At 45.7% G+C, this 18,710-nt stretch overlaps 1 protein-coding gene across 1 annotated transcript in view; it reads right to left on the minus strand.

Annotated features, from left to right (window-relative positions):
- Positions 1 to 18,710, minus strand: part of LOC143782169 (SCO-spondin-like) — a 557,899-nt gene that overhangs the window by 194,825 nt on the left and 344,364 nt on the right. The window contains exons 52-53 of the mRNA XM_077269323.1: positions 17,444 to 17,629; positions 17,203 to 17,238 (exon numbers count right to left, since the gene is read on the minus strand). Coding sequence (XP_077125438.1) covers positions 17,203 to 17,238; positions 17,444 to 17,629 — 222 coding nt within the window. The remainder of the gene's footprint in view (positions 1 to 17,202; positions 17,239 to 17,443; positions 17,630 to 18,710) is intronic.

The raw sequence follows: 18,710 nt of genomic DNA on the forward strand, positions 1-18,710 counted from the left end.
GATCGGGTGGACAGATTACTGGGAGGGGCTGGTGAGGACCCAGCGGTCATGGTGCACATTGGCACAAATGACAAAGTTAGAGGTAGGTGGAAGGTCCTTAAAGATGATTTCAGGGAATTAGGCTGCAAGCTGAAAGCAAGGACCTCCAACGTGGTATTTTCTGAAATACTGCCTGTACCACGTGCCACGCCAGAGAGGCAACGGGAGATTAGGGAGGTTAATAAGTGGCTCAAGAATTGGTGTAGGAAGGAGGGGTTTGGGTTCCTGCAGAACTGGGCCGACTTCTCAGTTGGCTACAGGCTCTACGCTAGGGACGGGCTGCACCTCAATGGGGAAGGTGCAGCTGTGCTGGGGGAGAAAATGGCTAGAAGGTTGGAGGAGTGTTTAAACTAGGGATTGGGGGGGAGGGTATTCATTTTATAGGAGGGGAAGATAGTGCAGATAGAGACCTGGGCACAAATAAGGAAGTTGGGGGTGGCGGTGGCATGGGGGGTGGGGTAAGAACAGTTAATAATTTAAGAAAGAATAGAGGTACAGAGAGGAACATCAAGTGCATGTATACTAATGCCAGAAGCCTCGCCAACAAAATGGATGAATTAGAACTAATGTTGTTGGAGCATAATAATGACATGGTGGGGATATCTGAGACGTGGCTGGATGAGAGCCATGACTGGGCTGTTAACTTGCAGGGCTATAGCCTGTTCAGAAATGACCGTACAGATAAGCGAGGGGGAGGGGTGTGTCTATATGTAAAATCTTCCTTAAAACCCATCCTGCGTGATAATATAGGTGAATCTAATGAAAATGTAGAGTCCCTGTGGGTGGAGATAAGGGGAGGGGGAAAAAATAATAAATTACTGATAGGGGTTTGTTATAAATCTCCAAAAATAATGGAAGCAATGGAGAATAGCCTCGTAAAGCAAATAGATGAAGCTGCGACTCAAGGAGAAGTCATTATTATGGGGGACTTCAACTACCCTGAAATAGATTGGGGAACAGAAACCTGCAGTTCCAGCAAAGGTAATCGGGGTCTGACAACTATGAGAGACAATTACCTCTGACAACTGGTTCAGGACCCAACAAGGAGGGGGGCACTGCTAGACCTAATAATAACCAACAGGCCAGACCGCATAGCAAATATAAGGGTTGGGGGTCACTTGGGGAATAGTGATCACAAAATAATAAGTTTTCATGTAACCTTTAATAAGATGTGTAGTAGAGGGGTGACAAGGACACTAAACTTCAGGAGGGCAAATTTCCAACGGATGAGAGAGGATCTTGGTGCAATTAACTGGGACAATATCCTGAGACACAAAAATACACAAAGAAAATGGGAGACGTTTATTAGCATCCTGGATAGGACCTGTGCACAATATATACCGTGTGGGAATAAACATACTAGAAATAGGAGGAAACCAATATGGCTAAATAGAGCTGTAAGGGGCGCAATAAGGGACAAAAAGAAAGCATTTAGAGAATTAAAGGAAGTAGGTAGTGAGGAGGCATTAAATAAATACAAAAAATTAAATAAATTCTGTAAAAACCAAATCAAGGCAGCAAAGATTGAGACAGAGAGACTCATTGCCAGAGAGAGTAAAAATAATCCCAAAATATTCTACATAAATAGTAAGAAACTAAAAAATGACAGTGTTGGCCCCTAAAAATAGTCTGGGGGAAATGGTGGATGAGGATGAGGAAAAAGCCAATCTGCTAAATGACTTTTTTTCATCAGTTTTTACAAAAGAAAATCCCATGGCGACAATATGATCAGTGATAACAAAAATTCCCCATTAAGTGTCACCTTCTTAACCCAGCAGGAAGTACGGCGGCGTCTAAAAATCACTAAAATTGACAAATCTCCGGGCCCGGATGGGATCCACCCCCGAGTACTGCAGGAATTAAGTACAGTCATTGATAGACCATTATTTTTAATCTTTAAAGACTCCATAATAACAGGGTCTGTACCACAGGACTGGCGTATAGCAAATGTGGGGCCAATATTCAAAAAAGGGGCAAAAACTGAACTCGGTAATTATAGGCCAGTAAGCTTAACCTCTACTGTGGGTAAAATCCTGGCGGGCATTCTAAGGGATGCTATACTGGAGTATCTGAAGAGGAATAACCTCATGACCCAGTATCAGCACGGGTTTACTAGGGACCGTTCATGTCAGACTAATCTGATCTGGTAAGTTCCGGACTGGACAAAGGGAACCCAGTGGACGTAGTGTATATGGACTTTTCCAAAGCTTTTGATACGGTGCCACACAAAAGGTTGATACATAAAATGAGAATAATGGGGATAAGGGAAAATATGTGCAAGTGGGTTGAGAGCTGGCTCAGGGATAGGAAACAAAGGGTGGTTATTAATGGAGCACACTCGGACTGGGTCGCGGTTAGCAGTGGGGTACCACAGGGGTCAGTATTGGGCCCTCTTCTTTTTAACATATTTATTAATGACCTTGTAGGGGGCATTCAGAGTAGAATTTCAATATTTGCAGATGACACTAAACTCTGCAGGGTAATCAATACAGGGGAGGACAATTTTATATTACAGGATGATTTATGTAAACTAGAAGCTTGGGCTGATAAATGGCAAATGAGCTTTACTGGGGATAAATGTAAGGTCATGCACTTGGGTAGAAGTAATAAGATGTATAACTATGTGCTTAATTCTAAAACTCTGGGCAAAACCGTCAATGAAAAAGACCTAGGTGTATGGGTGGATGACAAACTCATATTCAGTGGCCAGTGTCAGGCAGCTGCTACAAAGGCAAATAAAATAATGGGATGCAGTAAAAGAGGCATAGATGCTCATGAGGAGAACATAATTTTACCTCTATACAAGTCACTAGTGCGACCACACTTAGAATACTGTGCACAGTTCTGGTCTCCGGTGTATAAGAAAGACGTAGCTGAACTGGAGCGGGTGCAGAGAAGAGCGACCAAGGTTATTAGAGGACTGGGGGGTCTGCAATACCAAGATAGGTTATTACACTGGGGGCTATTTAGTTTGGAAAAACGAAGGCTAAGGGGTGATCTTGTGTTAATGTATAAATATATGAGGGGACAGTACAAAGACCTTTCTGATGATCTTTTTAATCGTAGACCTGAGACAGGGACAAGGGGCATCCTCTACGTCTGGAGGAAAGAAGGTTTAAGCATAATAACAGACGCGGATTCTTTACGGTAAGAGCAGTGAGACTATGGAACTCTCTGCCGTATAATGTTGTAATGAGTGATTCATTACTTACATTTAAGAGGGGACTGGATACCTTTCTGGAAAAGTATAATGTTACAGGGTATATACACTAGATTCCTTGATAAGGCGTTGATCCAGGGAACTAGTCTGATTGCCGTATGTGGAGTCGGGAAGGAATTTTTTTCCCCAAGGTGGAGCTTACTCTTTGCCACATGTTTTTTTTTTGCCTTCCCCTGGATCAACATGTTAGGGCATGTTAGGTTAGGCTGTGGGGTGAACTAGATGGACTTACAGTCTTCCTTCAACCTTAATAACTATGTAACTATGTAACTATGTAAACGACTTCCTAGCGTCTATTGTGGATTTTGAGAATGTTTTTATGTTATTGAATGGTTTAGGAAAGGAATCTTTCTCCCTCATAAAGGTTTGAATTTCTTCTTTAGTTCCATAAAAATGCATGTGCAGGATTGTATCCCTAGGTTTGTCGGATGGGATCTTACTAGGTCGGGGTAATCGGTGGATTCTGTCTATGGCGAGTTCTAAGTCGGACAGGGAGGGAATAGCCTCCTGAAACATGGATTTTGCATAGTTCGCTAATTCATTAGGTGGGATGTTTTCGGGGATTCCACACATTTTTACATTATTTCTTCTATTCCTGTCCTCTAGGTCGGCGAGTTTTAATTTTAAGTTTTGAATTTCATAGCAATGGTCCTGGTTCTGTTTAGCAAGATCTTCTGTTGTATTTTCCAGTTTGTCTAGCCTTTTATCGCTTTCTTCCAACTTCACAATGAAGCTGCTACATAGGGACTGCAGATATTCTTTTTGTCTTCCAGATTCTAGTTTAATACTATCTCTTATTGTCTCGCATATAAATGGTTTTAAGTCTTCATTGATCTGTTTTCCTGGCTGTGGTTTAATTTCAGTATTTATTGGAGGGATGGAGGTATTTTCAAGTTGGAGCGATTGGGGGCAATCTCTCTTGGCTGGCGTAATTGGGGTGCTGTTAGAGGAAGAATCGTCCGGTGGTTGACTCAAATCTTCTTGGGAGTCGGAGCCTCCCTATCATGAGCATCAGGGGTGCTTCTTTTGGCGGACTTTGGTAGGTCCACAGCCTCTGCGAATGTTAGATCCACCATCTATGGATATGTTTTCCCTCTGTTTGGTTCTAGTTGGGGTGGTTTTTTAGTATTGGATTTGGCGGTGAAACTAGGGGGGATCTTGATTTCACATGGGTTATGAGGCTTGGAAAGTCCTCGTAAGATTTTGATAGATAGTGATCTGGACAAAGTCTGTTTTTTTTGTGTAGTGCCTTTTTTTTTATAGATGTTGGACATTTTATGTGGACTATTACCAGTTTGTGCGTAGCTAAAAAGGAAGGACCCAAATCAAAGGGGGAGTAGTAGTTATAGCTACTGGGCCACACCAGGAAGTCCATGCAGCACCTAGGAGAGAGCTATCTCGATACCCTTTAATTTTCTATTTTAGGGGGTAGTAGTATTGGCTGTCAGAGCAAGAGTTGTAGCTCTAGCGCGACTATGCAAGTTGTCTCTTCAGAGCGGACGAGAACTAGGACTCTAGTGCCATCTATTGGATGGGAGCAATCTTACACCCCTAGAGCATGTCACAGTATAACACAGGTTGCTTAGTTTCAGAATATTAAATAAACCGTTACAATACCCCTTAAATATAATAAGCTGGAGTATAACCGGTCCCCCCTCCGCTTGTAATGTTGAAAAGCGTTACTGCTGAGGGTTCCCAGTCGGTTTCTGCAGTAACGCCGGTCTGCAAACAGCTAATGCCATGGCAGACCTAAGATGTGGGGCCAGTGATGAGCGAGTGCACTCGTTGCTCGGGTGGTCTCCGAGGATTTGTTAGTGATCGGAGCTGTAAATCATTCAGCTGCTGAGATGAAAACTAAATCTCCGAACACTAACAAATACTCAGAGACCACCCGAGCAACGAGTACTCACTCATCACTAGTGGGGACTTCAAATATCAGAGACAGATGACGAGTAACGCAGTAACGAGTAACGCAGTAACGAGTAACGCAGGGGTTATAAATGGCCTAGGGAGAGTCTCTTACCCCACTGATACGGGGCTTTCCATGCTGTTCCTATGCTTTGTGTCCACAGTCACTACTAGTCTTCCTTGGTGCAGGCCACTTGCCCTTTTAAGCAGCCTCAGCTGTTTAAAGGGAACCTGTCACCCCCAAAATCGAAGGTGAGCTAAGCCCACCGGCATCAGGGGCTTATCTACAGCATTCTGCCCTGATGTATCCTGAAAGGTGAGAAAAAGAGGTTAGATTATACTCACCCAGGGGCGGTCCGGTCCGATGGGCGTCTCCGGTCCGGGGCCTCCCATCTTCATACGATGACGTCCTCTTCTGGTCTTCACGCTCCGGCGCAGGTGTACTTTATCTCCCTGTTGAGGGCAGAGCACAGTACTGCATTGTGCAGGCGCTGGGCCTCTCTGACCTTTCCTTGCGCACTGCAGTACTGTGCTCTGCCCTCAACAGGGAGATAAAGTACACCTGCGCCGGAGCGTGAAGACCAGAAGAAGACGTTATCGTAAGAAGATGGGAGGCCCCGGACCGCCCCTGGGTGAGTATAATCTAACCTTTTTCTCATCTTTCAGGATACATCGGGGCTTATCTACAGCATTACAGAATGCATTACAGAATGCTGCAGATAAGCCCCTGATGCTGGGGGCCGAAGCTTATAGGCCAAAAATGGGGTGACAGGTTCCCTTTAATCAGTGCTTCAGAATCAAGTCTGCAGTTTACCTGTCACCTTGCTCCTGGAAGTCTTGCACTTATTATCCTAACCACCTTGTACTTCGGATCCTTGGACATTGTGGACTCAGGAATCCCTCAGCTTACCATCAACAATGGCAAGGGAAGTAAAGGTACCGTCTGTTGTGAATTCTGCTCTTGGGCTCCCTCCGGTGGTTGTAAGTGGTAGCGCTGCTGTCTCTGAATCACAGCATTTATCAGGTGTTTTCACCTTTTGCAATTTGGACTGGGCTATTTAGTCTTGCTTCACCCTTTAGTCAGTGCCAGATGTCCATTGTTCCTGGAGGATTCACATCTCTGCCTGGTTCCTTCTGCTTTGCAGTTCTTTTCATCAAAGATAAGTTCTGGCCTTGATTTGCTGTCCACATGCTGTGGCCTTATTGTTCAGTTCCTTTCTATGTTTTGTCTTGTCCAGCTTGGTCTGTATTAGGATTTTTTTTAGCCAAGCTGGTATCTCTGGAGATGCAGATATACCCTCCATGTCTTTAGTTAGCTGTGGAGTTTTTGTATTTTCTGTGGTGGATATTTTCTAGTGTTTTAATACTGACCGCATAGTACTCTGTCCTATCCTTTCTATTTAGCTAGAAGTGGCCTCCTTTGCTAAATTCTGATTTCAGTCTGTGTATGTTTTTCCCTCTCCTCTCACAGTCAATATTTGTGGGCGGCTGCCTGTTCTTTGGAGATTTTCTCTGAGGCAAGATAGTTTTCCCTTTTCTATCTCTAAGGGTAATTAGTCCTCCGGCTGTGTCGAGATGTCTAGGGAGCGCTAGGTACATTCCACGGCTACTTCTAGTTGCGGTGTTAGGTTCAGGGTCTGTGGTCAGTACAGGTACCACCTTCTCCAGAGTACGTCCCATGCTGCTCTTAGGCCACCAGATCATAACAGTACAACTGGCCAACAATGAGTTAACCGCATCTCAGAAGAAGGGAAGGAAAGTGCTGAGCCATTTTTTTTCTGTAGTCTGTTGTGTTTTTTTTTTTTTTCTTCCCTCTTTACCTCTGGGTGGCTCAGGAGTTCGGCGCTGGTATGGATGTTCAGGGACTGGTTTCTCGTGTGGATCAACTTGCTGCTAGAGTACAGGGTTTTTCCGATTATATCGTTCAGACTCCAGTTTTAGAGCCTAGAATTCCAACTCCTGATTTGTTTTTTTGGGATAGGTCCAAATTTCTGAGCTTTAAAAATAACTGTAAACTGTTTTTTGCTCTGAAACCCCGTTCCTCTGGTGATCCCATCCAGCACGTTAAAATTATTATATCTCTGCTGCGTGGTGACCACCAGGATTGGGCATTTGCCCTGGAACCTGGGAATCCGGCGTTGCTTAATGTAGACACCTATTTTCAGGCGCTTGGGTTATTGTATGACGAACCTAATTCTGTGGATCATGCTGAGAAGACCTTGTTGGCCCTGTCTCAGGGTCAAGAAGCGGCAGAATCATATTGCCAGAAGTTTAGAAAATGGTCTGTACTGATTGCCGTATGTGGAGTCGGGAAGGAATTTTTTTCCCCATGGTGGAGTTACTCTTTGCCACATGGTTTTTTTTTGCCTTCCTCTGGATCAACATGTTAGGGCATGTTAGGTTAGGCTATGGGTTGAACTAGATGGACTTACAGTCTTCCTTCAACCTTAATAACTATGTAACTATGTAACTATGTAACTATGTACTGACTAAATAGAATGAGGATGCCTTGGCGGCAATCTTCAGAGAGGATCTTTCTGAATCCGTTAAAGATGTTATGGTGGGGTTCCCCACGCCTGCTGGTCTGAGTGATTCTATGTCTCTGGCCATTCAGATTGATCGGCGCTTGCGCGAGCGCAGAGTTGTGCACACTATGGCATTGTCTTCCGAGCAGAGTCCTGAGCCTATGCAGTGTGATAGGATTGTGTCTAGAGCTGAACGCCAAGGATTCAGACGTCAGAATAGGTTGTGTTTTTACTGCGGCGATTCTGCTCATGTTATTTCTGATTGCCCTAAGCGTACCAAGAGAATCGCTAGTTCTGTTACCATCAGTACTGTACAACCTAAATTTCTGTTATCTGTGACCCTGATCTGCTCATTATCGTCATTTTCTGTCATGGCATTTGTGGATTCAGGCGCCGCTCTAAACTTAATGGACTTAGAATTTGCCAGACGTTGTGGTTTCCCCTTGCAGCCTTTGCAGAGTCCTATTCCTTTGAGGGGCATTGATGCTACACCGTTGGCTAAAAATAAACCTCAGTTTTGGACACAGCTGACCATGTGTATGGCGCCAGCCCATCAGGAAGATTGTCGTTTTTTGGTGTTGCATAATTTGCATGATGCTATTGTGCTGGGTTTCCCATGGTTACAGGTGCATAATCCGGTATTAGATTGGAAATCTATGTCTGTGACTAGTTGGGGTTGTCAGGGGGTTCATGGTGATGTTCCTGTGATGTCAATTGCCTCCTCCCCCTCTTCCTGAGTTTTTGTCAGATTTCCAGGATGTATTCAATGAGCCCAAGTCCAGTTCCCTTCCACCGCATAGGGACTGTGATTGTGCTATTGACTTGATTCCAGGCTGTAAGTTCCCTAAAGGCCGACTTTTCAACCTGTCTGTGCCAGAACATACCGCCATGCGGAGCTATGTGAAGGAGTCCTTGGAGAAGGGGCATATTCGGCCATCTTCTTCAACATTGGGAGCAGGTTTTTTCTTTGTTGCCAAAAAAGATGGCTCCTTGAGACCCTGTATTGATTATCGCCTCTTGAATAAGATCACGGTCAAATTTCAATACCCTTTGCCTTTGCTTTCTGATCTGTTTGCTAGGATTAAGGGGGATAGTTGGTTTACTAAGATTGACCTTCGAGGGGCATATAATCTGGTTCGTATTAAGCAGGGTGACGAATGGAAAACTGCGTTTAATACGCCCGAAGGCCATTTTGAATACCTTGTGATGCCATTCGGACTCTCTAATGCTCCATCTGTGTTTCAGTCCTTCATGCATGATATATTTCGGAATTATCTTGATAAATTCATGATTGTATATTTGGATGATAATTTGATTTTTTCAGATGATTGGGAGTCTCATGTGAAACAAGTCAGGATGGTATTTCAGATCCTTCGTGATAATGCCTTGTTTGTGAAGGGGTCTAAGTGCCTCTTTGGAGTACAGAAGATTTATTTTTTGGGCTTCATTTTTTCTCCCTCATCTATAGAAATGGATCCGGTTAAGGTTCAGGCCATTCATGATTGGATCCAGACCACATCCGTGAAGAGCCTTCAGAAATTTTTGGGCTTTGCTAATTTTTATCACCGTTTCATTGCCAACTTCTCCAGTGTGGTTAAACCCCTGACCGATTTGACAAAGAAAGGCGCTGATGTTACTAATTGGTCCTCTGCGGCTGTTTCTGCCTTTCAGGAGCTTAAACGCCGATTTACTTCTGCCCCTGTGTTGCGTCAGCCGGATGTTTCTCTTCCTTTTCAGGTTGAGGTTGACGCTTCTGAGATTGGGGCAGGGGCCGTTTTGTCTCAGAGGAATTCTGATGGTTCCTTGATGAAACCGTGTGCCTTCTTTTCTCGAAAGTTTTCGCCTGCGGAACGCAATTATGATGTCGGCAATCGTGAGTTGTTGGCTATGAAGTGGGCATTTGAGGAGTGGTGACATTGGCTTGAGGGGGCCAAGCACCGTATTGTGGTCTTGACCGATCATAAGAATCTGATTTATCTCGAGTCTGCCAAACGGCTGAATCCTAGACAGGCCCGATGGTCCCTGTTTTTCTCCCGTTTTGATTTTGTGGTCTCGTATCTTCCGGGTTCTAAGAATGTTAAGGCTGATGCCCTTTCTAGGAGCTTTTTGCCTGATTCTCCTGGGGTCCTTGAGCCGGTCGGTATTCTGAAGGAAGGGGTGATTCTTTCTGCCATCTCCCCTGATTTACGACGGGTTCTTCAGAAATTTCAGGCTGATAAACCTGACCGCTGTCCAGTGGGGAAATTGTTTGTTCCTGACAGATGGACTAGTAAAGTGATTTCGGAGGTTAATTGTTCTGTGTTGGCCGGTCATCCTGGGATTTTTGGTACCAGAGATTTGGTTGGTAGGTCCTTTTGGTGGCCTTCTTTGTCATGGGATGTGCGTTCTTTTGTGCAGTCCTGTGGGACTTGTGCGCCGGCCAAACCTTGCTGTTCCCGCGCTAGTGGGTTGCTTTTGCCTTTGCCGGTCCCTGAGAGGCCTTGGACGCATATTTCTATGGATTTTATTTCGGATCTTCCGGTTTCCCAGAGGATGTCAGTTATCTGGGTGGTTTGTGACCGGTTTTCTAAGATGGTTCATTTGGTACCTTTGCCTAAGTTGCCTTCCTCTTCTGATTTGGTTCCGTTGTTTTTCCAGCATGTGGTTCGTTTGCATGGCATTCCGGAGAACATTGTGTCCGATAGAGGTTCCCAGTTTGTTTCTAGGTTTTGGCGGGCCTTTTGTGCTAGGCTGGGCATTGATTTGCCTTTTTCTTCCGCATTTCATCCTCAGACAAATGGCCAGACCGAGAGAACTAATCAGACTTTGGAAACTTATTTGAGATGCTTTGTGTCTGCTGATCAGGATGATTGGGTGGCTTTCTTGCCATTGGCCGAGTTTGCCCTTAATAATCGGGCTAGTTCTGCTACCTTGGTTTCACCCTTCTTTTGTAACTCTGGTTTTCATCCTCGTTTTTCTTCAGGGCAGGTTGAGCCTTCTGATTGTCCTGGGGTGGACTCTGTGGTTGACAGGTTGCAGCAAATTTGGGCTCATGTTGTTGACAATTTGGTGTTGTCTCAGGAGGGGGCTCAGCGTTTTGCTAACCGTCGTCGCTGTATTGGTTCCCGGCTTTGGGTTGGGGATTTGGTCTGGTTGTCTTCCCGTCATGTCCCAATGAAGGTTTCTTCCCCTAAGTTTAAGCCTCGGTTTATTGGCCCTTATAGGATTTCTGAGATTATCAATCCAGTGTCTTTTCGTTTGGCCCTTCCAGCCTCTTTTTCCATCCATAATGTTTTTCATAGATCTTTGTTGCGGAAATATGTGGTGCCCGTTGTTCCCTCTGTTGATCCTCCTGCCCCGGTGTTGATTGATGGGGAGTTGGAGTATGTGGTTGAGAAGATTTTGGATTCTCGTTTTTCGAGGCGGAGGCTTCAGTATCTTGTCAAATGGAAGGGTTATGGCCAGGAGGATAATTCTTGGGTTGTTGCCTCCGATGTTCATGCTGATGATTTGGTTCGTGCCTTTCATTTGGCTCGTCCGGATCGGCCTGGGGGCTCTGGTGAGGGTTCGGTGACCCCGCCTCAAGGGGGGTACTGTTGTGAATTCTGCTCTTGGGCTCCCTCCGGTGGTTGTAAGTGGTAGCGCTGCTGTCTCTGAATCACAGCATTTATCAGGTGTTTTCACCTTTTGCAATTTGGACTGGGCTATTTAGTCTTGCTTCACCCTTTAGTCAGTGCCAGTTGTCCGTTGTTCCTGGAGGATTCACATCTCTGCCTGGTTCCTTCTGCTTTGCAGTTCTTTTCATCAAAGATAAGTTCTGACCTTGATTTGCTGTCCACATGTTGTGGTCTTATTGCTCAGTTCCTTTCTATGTTTTGTCTTGTCCAGCTTGGTCTGTATTAGGATCTTTTTAGCCAAGCTGGTATCTCTGGAGATGCAGATATACCCTCCATATCTTTAGATTTTGTATTTTCTGTGGTGGATATTTTCTAGTTTTTTTAATACTGACCGCATAGTACTCTGTCCTGTCCTTTCTATTTAGCTAGAAGTGGCCTCCTTTGCTAAATTCTCATTTCAGTCTGTGTATGTTTTTTCCCTCTCCTCTCACAGTCAATATTTGTGGGGGGCTGCCTGTTCTTTGGGGATTTTCTCTGAGGCAAGATAGTTTTCCCTTTTCTATCTCTAGGGGTAATTAGTCCTCCGGCTGTGTCGAGATGTCTAGGGAGCGCTAGGTACATTCCACGGCTACTTCTAGTTGCGGTGTTAGGTTCAGGGTCTGCGGTCAGTACAGGTACCACCTTCTCCAGAGTACGTCCCATGCTGCTCTTAGGCCACCAGATCATAACAACCGTCACACTAAGCGACGCTGCAGTGATATAGACAACGATGCCGATCGCTGCAGCGTCGCTGTTTCGTCGTTGTGCGGTCACTGGAGAGCTGTCACACAGACAGCTCTCCAGCGACCAACGATGCCGAAGTCCCCGGGTAACCAGGGTAAACACCGGGTTACTAAGCGCAGGGCCGTGCTTAGTAACCCGATGTTTACCCTGGTTACCAGTGTAAATGGGAAAAAAAAAAAACACTAAATACTTACATTGCCGTGTCTGTCGCGTCCCTCGCCTTCAGCTTCCCTGCACTGTGTAAGCGCCGGCCCTAAGCACAGCGGTGACGTCACGGCTGTGCTCTGCTTTACGGCCGGCACTGACACATTCAGTGCAGGAAGCTCTGAGCAGCAGCGCGGACGCCGGGGGACCTGACAGACATCAGAAGGTGAGTATGTACTGTTTTTTTTTTTACTTTTACAATGGTAACCAGGGTAAATATCGGGTTACTAAGTGCGGCCCTGCGCTTAGTAACCCGATATATACCCTGGTTACCATTGTAAAACATCGCTGGTATCATTGCTTTTGCTGTCAAACACGACGATACACGCCGATCTGACGACCAAATAAAGTTCTAGACTTTATTCAATGACCAGCGACATCACAGCAGGATCCTGATCGCTGCTGCGTGTCAAACTCAACGATATCGCTATCCAGGACGCTGCAACGTCATGGATCACTATCGTTATCATTGTAAAGTTGGTCAGTGTGAAGGTACCTTAAGAGAGAGAGGCAGGAACCTACTTCTGTGACTAGATGGACTTAAGGTTTATTCCTGCCTGCAACTGTGTTAACCCTTACTTGTATGAAGCAATACAAGAACTACTTAACAAGCCTGTGTCTTCTGTGTTTCCTCACACTCAACCGCAAGTCTCTATACAGATTGTGTCAAATATAAAATACAATGTACAGTGCTATCACTATAGCTCTGTCTGGTCACTGTATGGCGGTATTATTATATATTGTATAGTGTTATCACTATGTCTGGTCATTGTATGGCGGTATTATTACATATTGTATAGTGTTATCACTATGTCTGGTCATTGTATGGCGGTATTATTACATAGACATTGTATAGTGTTATCACTATGTCTGGTCATTGTATGGCGGTATTATTACATATTGTATAGTGTTATCACTATGTCTGGTCACTGTATTGCGGTATTATTACATATTGTATAGTGTTATCACTATGTCTGGTCATTGTATGGCGGTATTATTACATATTGTATAGTGTTATCACTATGTCTGGTCATTGTATGGCGGTATTATTACATATTGTATAGTGTTATCACTACGTCTGGTCATTGTATAGCGGTATTATTACGTAGACATTGTATAGTGTTATCACTATGTCTGGTCATTGTATGGCGGTATTATTACATACTAGACTGTGGCCCGATTCTAACGCATCGGGTATTCTAGAATATGCATGTCCCCGTAGTATACGGACAATGATGATTCCAGAATTCGCAGCAGACTGTGCCCGTCGCTGATTGGTCGAGGCAACCTTTATGACATCATCGTGGCCATGGCAACCATTATGACATCTACGTCGATACTGTGCCCATCGCTGATTGGTCGAGGCCTGGCGGCCTCGACCAATCAGAGACGCGGGATTTCCATTATGACATCATCGTCGCCATGCTGTGCCCGTCGCTGATTGGTCGAGGCCCAGGCGGCCTCGACCAATCAGCGAATGAATAAACGGGACAGACAGACAGACGGAAAAACCCTTAGACAATTATATATATAGATTGTATAGTGTTATCACTATGTCTGGTCACTGTATGGTGGTATTATTACATATTGTATAGTGTTATCTGTCATGGTTCCCAATGGCAAGGGAACGTAAAAAACACATAAGTAACGAACGAGCTCTCGGGTGATGGAAACTCGAGTTGACCGTGAGCTAAATCTACCACACAACTAACAGTAGCCAAGGAGCATACCTACGGCTTCCTATATGCCACGCGCCAGCCGGAGGACTAACTACGCCTGGTAGAGGAAGAAACAGACCTGGCTTACCTCTAGGGAAATACCCCAAAAGATGATAGCAGCCCCCCACATGTAATAACGGTGAATTAAGAGGAAAAGACATACACAGTATGAAAGTAGATTTAGCAAAGAGAGGTCCACTTACTAGATAGCAGAAGGATACAAAAGAGGACTTCACGGTCAACTGAAAACCCTTTCAAAAACCATCCTGAAATTACTTTAAGACTCCTGTGTCAACTCATGACACAGGAGTGGCAATTTCAGCCCGCAAGAGCTTCCAGCTACAGAGAATTACAAAAACTGCAAACTGGACAAAAGGTACAAAACAAAAGGACAAAGTCCACTTAGCTGATCAGCAGACTAGTAGCAGGAACATGCAACCGAAGGCTCTGGTTACAATGATGACCGGCAAGGAAATGACTGGAGAGCAAGGCTAAATAGGAAACTCCCAAACACTGATGGAAGCAGGTGAACAGAAGAAGCAAAGTGCAAACAAGTCACCAGTACCACCAGCAACCACCAGGGGAGCCCAAAAAGCGGATACACAACAGTACCCTCCCCTTAAGGAGGGGGCACCGAACCCTCACAAGAACCGCCAGGGCGATCTGGATGAGCCCTATGAAAGGCACGAACCAAATCCGAGGCATGAACATCAGAGGCAGTTACCCAAGAATTATCTTCCTGACCATAGCCTTTCCATTTAACCAGATATTGAAGTCTCCGTCTGGAAATACGGGAGTCCAAGATCTTCTCCACGACGTACTCCAATTCACCCTCCACCAGCACAGGAGCAGGAGGTTCAGTAGAAGGAACCACCGGCACCTCATAGCTCCGCAACAACGACCGATGGAACACATTATGGATAGCGAAAGATGCCGGGAGGCCTTTCGGGAGCTTAAGCGCCGCTTTTTGTCTGCCCCTGTGTTGCGCCAGCCTGATGTTTCTCTTCCCTTTCAGGTTGAGGTTGATGCTTCCGAGATCGGAGCGGGGGCGGTTTTGTCGCAGAAAAGTTCCGACTGCTCAGTGATGAGACCTTGTGCGTTCTTTTCGCGAAAATTTTCGGCCGCCAAGCGAAACTATGATGTTGGTAATCGGGAGCTTTTGGCCATGAAGTGGGCATTTGAGGAGTGGCGTCATTGGCTTGAGGGTGCCAGACATCAGGTGGTAGTTTTGACTGATCACAAGAATTTAATTTATTTGGAGTCTGCCAGGCGCCTGAATCCTAGACAGGCACGTTGGTCGTTGTTCTTTTCCCGGTTTAATTTTGTGGTCTCGTACTTACCGGGTTCTAGGAATGTGAAAGCAGATGCTCTTTCTAGGAGTTTTGAGCCTGACTCTCCTGGGAATTCTGAACCTGCTGGTGTCCTTAAGGATGGAGTGGTTTTGTCTGCTGTCTCTCCTGATTTGCGACGTGCTTTGCAAGAATTTCAGGCGGATAGACCTGATCGTTGTCCGTCTGGTAGACTGTTTGTTCCTGACGAGTGGACCACTAGAGTCATCTCGGAAGTTCATTCTTCTACTTTGGCAGGTCATCCGGGAATTTTTGGCACCAGAGATTTGGTGGCTAGATCCTTCTGGTGGCCTTCCCTGTCTCGAGATGTGCGTGTTTTTGTGCAGTCTTGCAATGTCTGTGTTAAGCTGGGGATGTCGGGGGGCTCATGGGGACACTCCTATGGTGTCCATTTCGTCATCTATTCCATCTGAGATTCCGGCATTTTTGTCTGATTATCGTGATATTTTTGAAGAGCCTAAGATTGGCTTTAGGGGGCCGGTCATACTGTCATGGTTCCCAATGGCAAGGGAACGTAAAAAACACATAAGTAACGAACGAGCTCTCGGGTGATGGAAACTCGAGTTGACCGTGAGCTAAATCTACCACACAACTAACAGTAGCCAGGGAGCATACCTACGGCTTCCTATATGCCAAGCGCCAGCCGGAGGACTAACTACGCCTGGTAGAGGAAGAAACAGACCTGGCTTACCTCTAGGGAAATACCCCAAAAGATGATAGCAGCCCCCCACATGTAATAACGGTGAATTAAGAGGAAAAGACATACACAGTATGAAAGTAGATTTAGCAAAGAGAGGTCCACTTACTAGATAGCAGAAGGATACAAAAGAGGACTTCACGGTCAACTGAAAACCCTTTCAAAAACCATCCTGAAATTACTTTAAGACTCCTGTGTCAACTCATGACACAGGAGTGGCAATTTCAGCCCGCAAGAGCTTCCAGCTACAGAGAATTACAAAAACTGCAAACTGGACAAAAGGTACAAAACAAAAGGACAAAGTCCACTTAGCTGATCAGCAGACTAGTAGCAGGAACATGCAACCGAAGGCTCTGGTTACAATGATGACCGGCAAGGAAATGACTGGAGAGCAAGGCTAAATAGGAAACTCCCAAACACTGATGGAAGCAGGTGAACAGAAGAAGCAAAGTGCAAACAAGTCACCAGTACCACCAGCAACCACCAGGGGAGCCCAAAAAGTGGATACACAACAGTTATCACTATGTCTGGTCACTGTATGGTGGTATTATTACATATTGTATAGTGTTATCACTATGTCTCGTCATTGTATGGCGGTATTATTACATATTGTATAGTGTTATCACTATGTCTGGTCATTGTATGGCGGTATTATTACATATTGTATAGTGTTATCACTATGTCTGGTCATTGTATGGCGGTATTATTACATAGACATTGTATAGTGTTATCACTATGTCTGGTCACTGTATGGCGGTATTATTACATATTGTATAGTGTTATCACTATGTCTGGTCACTGTATGGTGGTATTATTACATATTGTATAGTGTTATCACTATATCTGGTCATTGTATGGCGGTGTTATTATATGGTGCTATCACTACGTCACTGTCTGGTCATTGTATGGCGGTATTATTACATATTGTATAGTGTTATCACTACGTCTAGTCGCAGTTTTCCGTATAGGAGGCTGCTCCTACGCTGACAGCTCTCTTTGCTGTAATTCTGAAAATGATTTGGATTTCAGCCTCCGTGGGGTGACGCCCTCCTCGGTTTTGAGGCAGGAGTCACATGTTGGGGGCTCCCAATGCTGACATGGACTGATTTTCGCCTGCAGGTTTTCCACAGATTCCGATCACACCTCAATATGAGGGAACTTACCAGCAGTGACCGTGTCCAGCCCTGGGGGAACTGCACCTGGATGAAACGACAGACAAGAAAGTATCAGCACCCATCCCGCTCTCGCCGAACGCATGTCCAGTGGGGGCCGCTGTGGGGCTGCCCCTTCTGGTGCATCAGTAGCAGGTCTGCAATGTGCTGACTATGGCTGCATCCCTTATAGAAGTGAATGGAGGCACTGGAAGAGTCCGGCCACAGAAGATGTGTCCAGGTGTCGTCTTACCACATCCTTCCTCATCGGAGAAGTCCCGGCAGTCAGCTTTCCCATCACACAGGGACCTGGGGGCCTTCACGCACTCACCGCTGCCACACTGGAAGTCCCCGGGCCAGCAGGTGGGTGGTGCTGTCTCTCCAGCAGGGATGTAGGCGACTGTGCCTGGGGTCCTGGTGACCAGGGGTCCTGGGGGCTCTGCCAGAGGATGATGACATTATGAAGTCCCAACCAAAACTATCTACAGCCCCACAGTCTGCTCTTGGCCTGTGGTGGCCTTCATGACAACCACCACAGCACTACACAAGATAATCCCGGCCCATTTTATTGTTACTATTTATGTCGTGTATGAACATGTCACTCATGTGTCTTTCTATCTTACAGCGACATACTGAGTAAGGCCTAGGACAGGTCGAAACGTACAATTGAGTATAGTCGCTCTGTCATTTTTTCCTGCATCTTGCCTATTGTTTCCGGTTTTCACTGACTATAATAAATATGATTTTGTGGCATCACCTAAACATTAGACTGTGCGGTGAATTTTAAGTATATGGACTAAGGGTCATCTGGACCGTTACACCAACACGTCGCTACGTGACAGGGTGCAGGCCAAAACTTCGCCTTCACCTCAGAGGACAAACAGTATGTTCCAGAGTCAGTCGGCCTCACCTCAGAGGACATATAGCCTGCTCTGGTGTCAGATGGCCTCAACTCTGAGGATACACAGTCTGTCAGCCTCAACTCTGAGGATACACAGTCTGTCCGCCTCAACTCTGAGGATACACAGTCTGCTCCAGAGTAAGCCGGCCTCAACTCTGAGGACAGACAGTCTGCTCAGGTGTCAGATGGCCTCACCTCTGAGGACATACAGTCTGCCGGCCTCAACTCTGAGGACAGTCGGTCAGCCTCAACTCTGAGGATACACAGTCTGTCAGCCTCAACTCTGAGGATGCACAGTCTGTCAGCCTCAACTCTGAGGATACACAGTCTGTTCGCCTCAACTCTGAGGATACACAGTCTGTCAGCCCCAACTCTGAGGATACACAGTCTGTCAGCCTCAACTCTGAGGATACACAGTCTGTCAGCCTCAACTCTGAGGATACACAGTCTGTCAGCCTCAACTCTGAGGATACACAGTCTGTCCGCCTCAACTCTGAGGATACACAGTCGGTCAGCCTCAACTCTGAGGATACACAGTCTGTCAGCCTCAACTCTGAGGATACACAGTCTGTCCGCCTGAACTCTGAGGACAGTCGGTCAGCCTCAACTCTGAGGACAT

The sequence above is a fragment of the Ranitomeya variabilis genome, chromosome 6, assembly GCF_051348905.1.
Source record: "Ranitomeya variabilis isolate aRanVar5 chromosome 6, aRanVar5.hap1, whole genome shotgun sequence".
Taxonomy (NCBI): Eukaryota; Metazoa; Chordata; class Amphibia; order Anura; family Dendrobatidae; genus Ranitomeya; species Ranitomeya variabilis.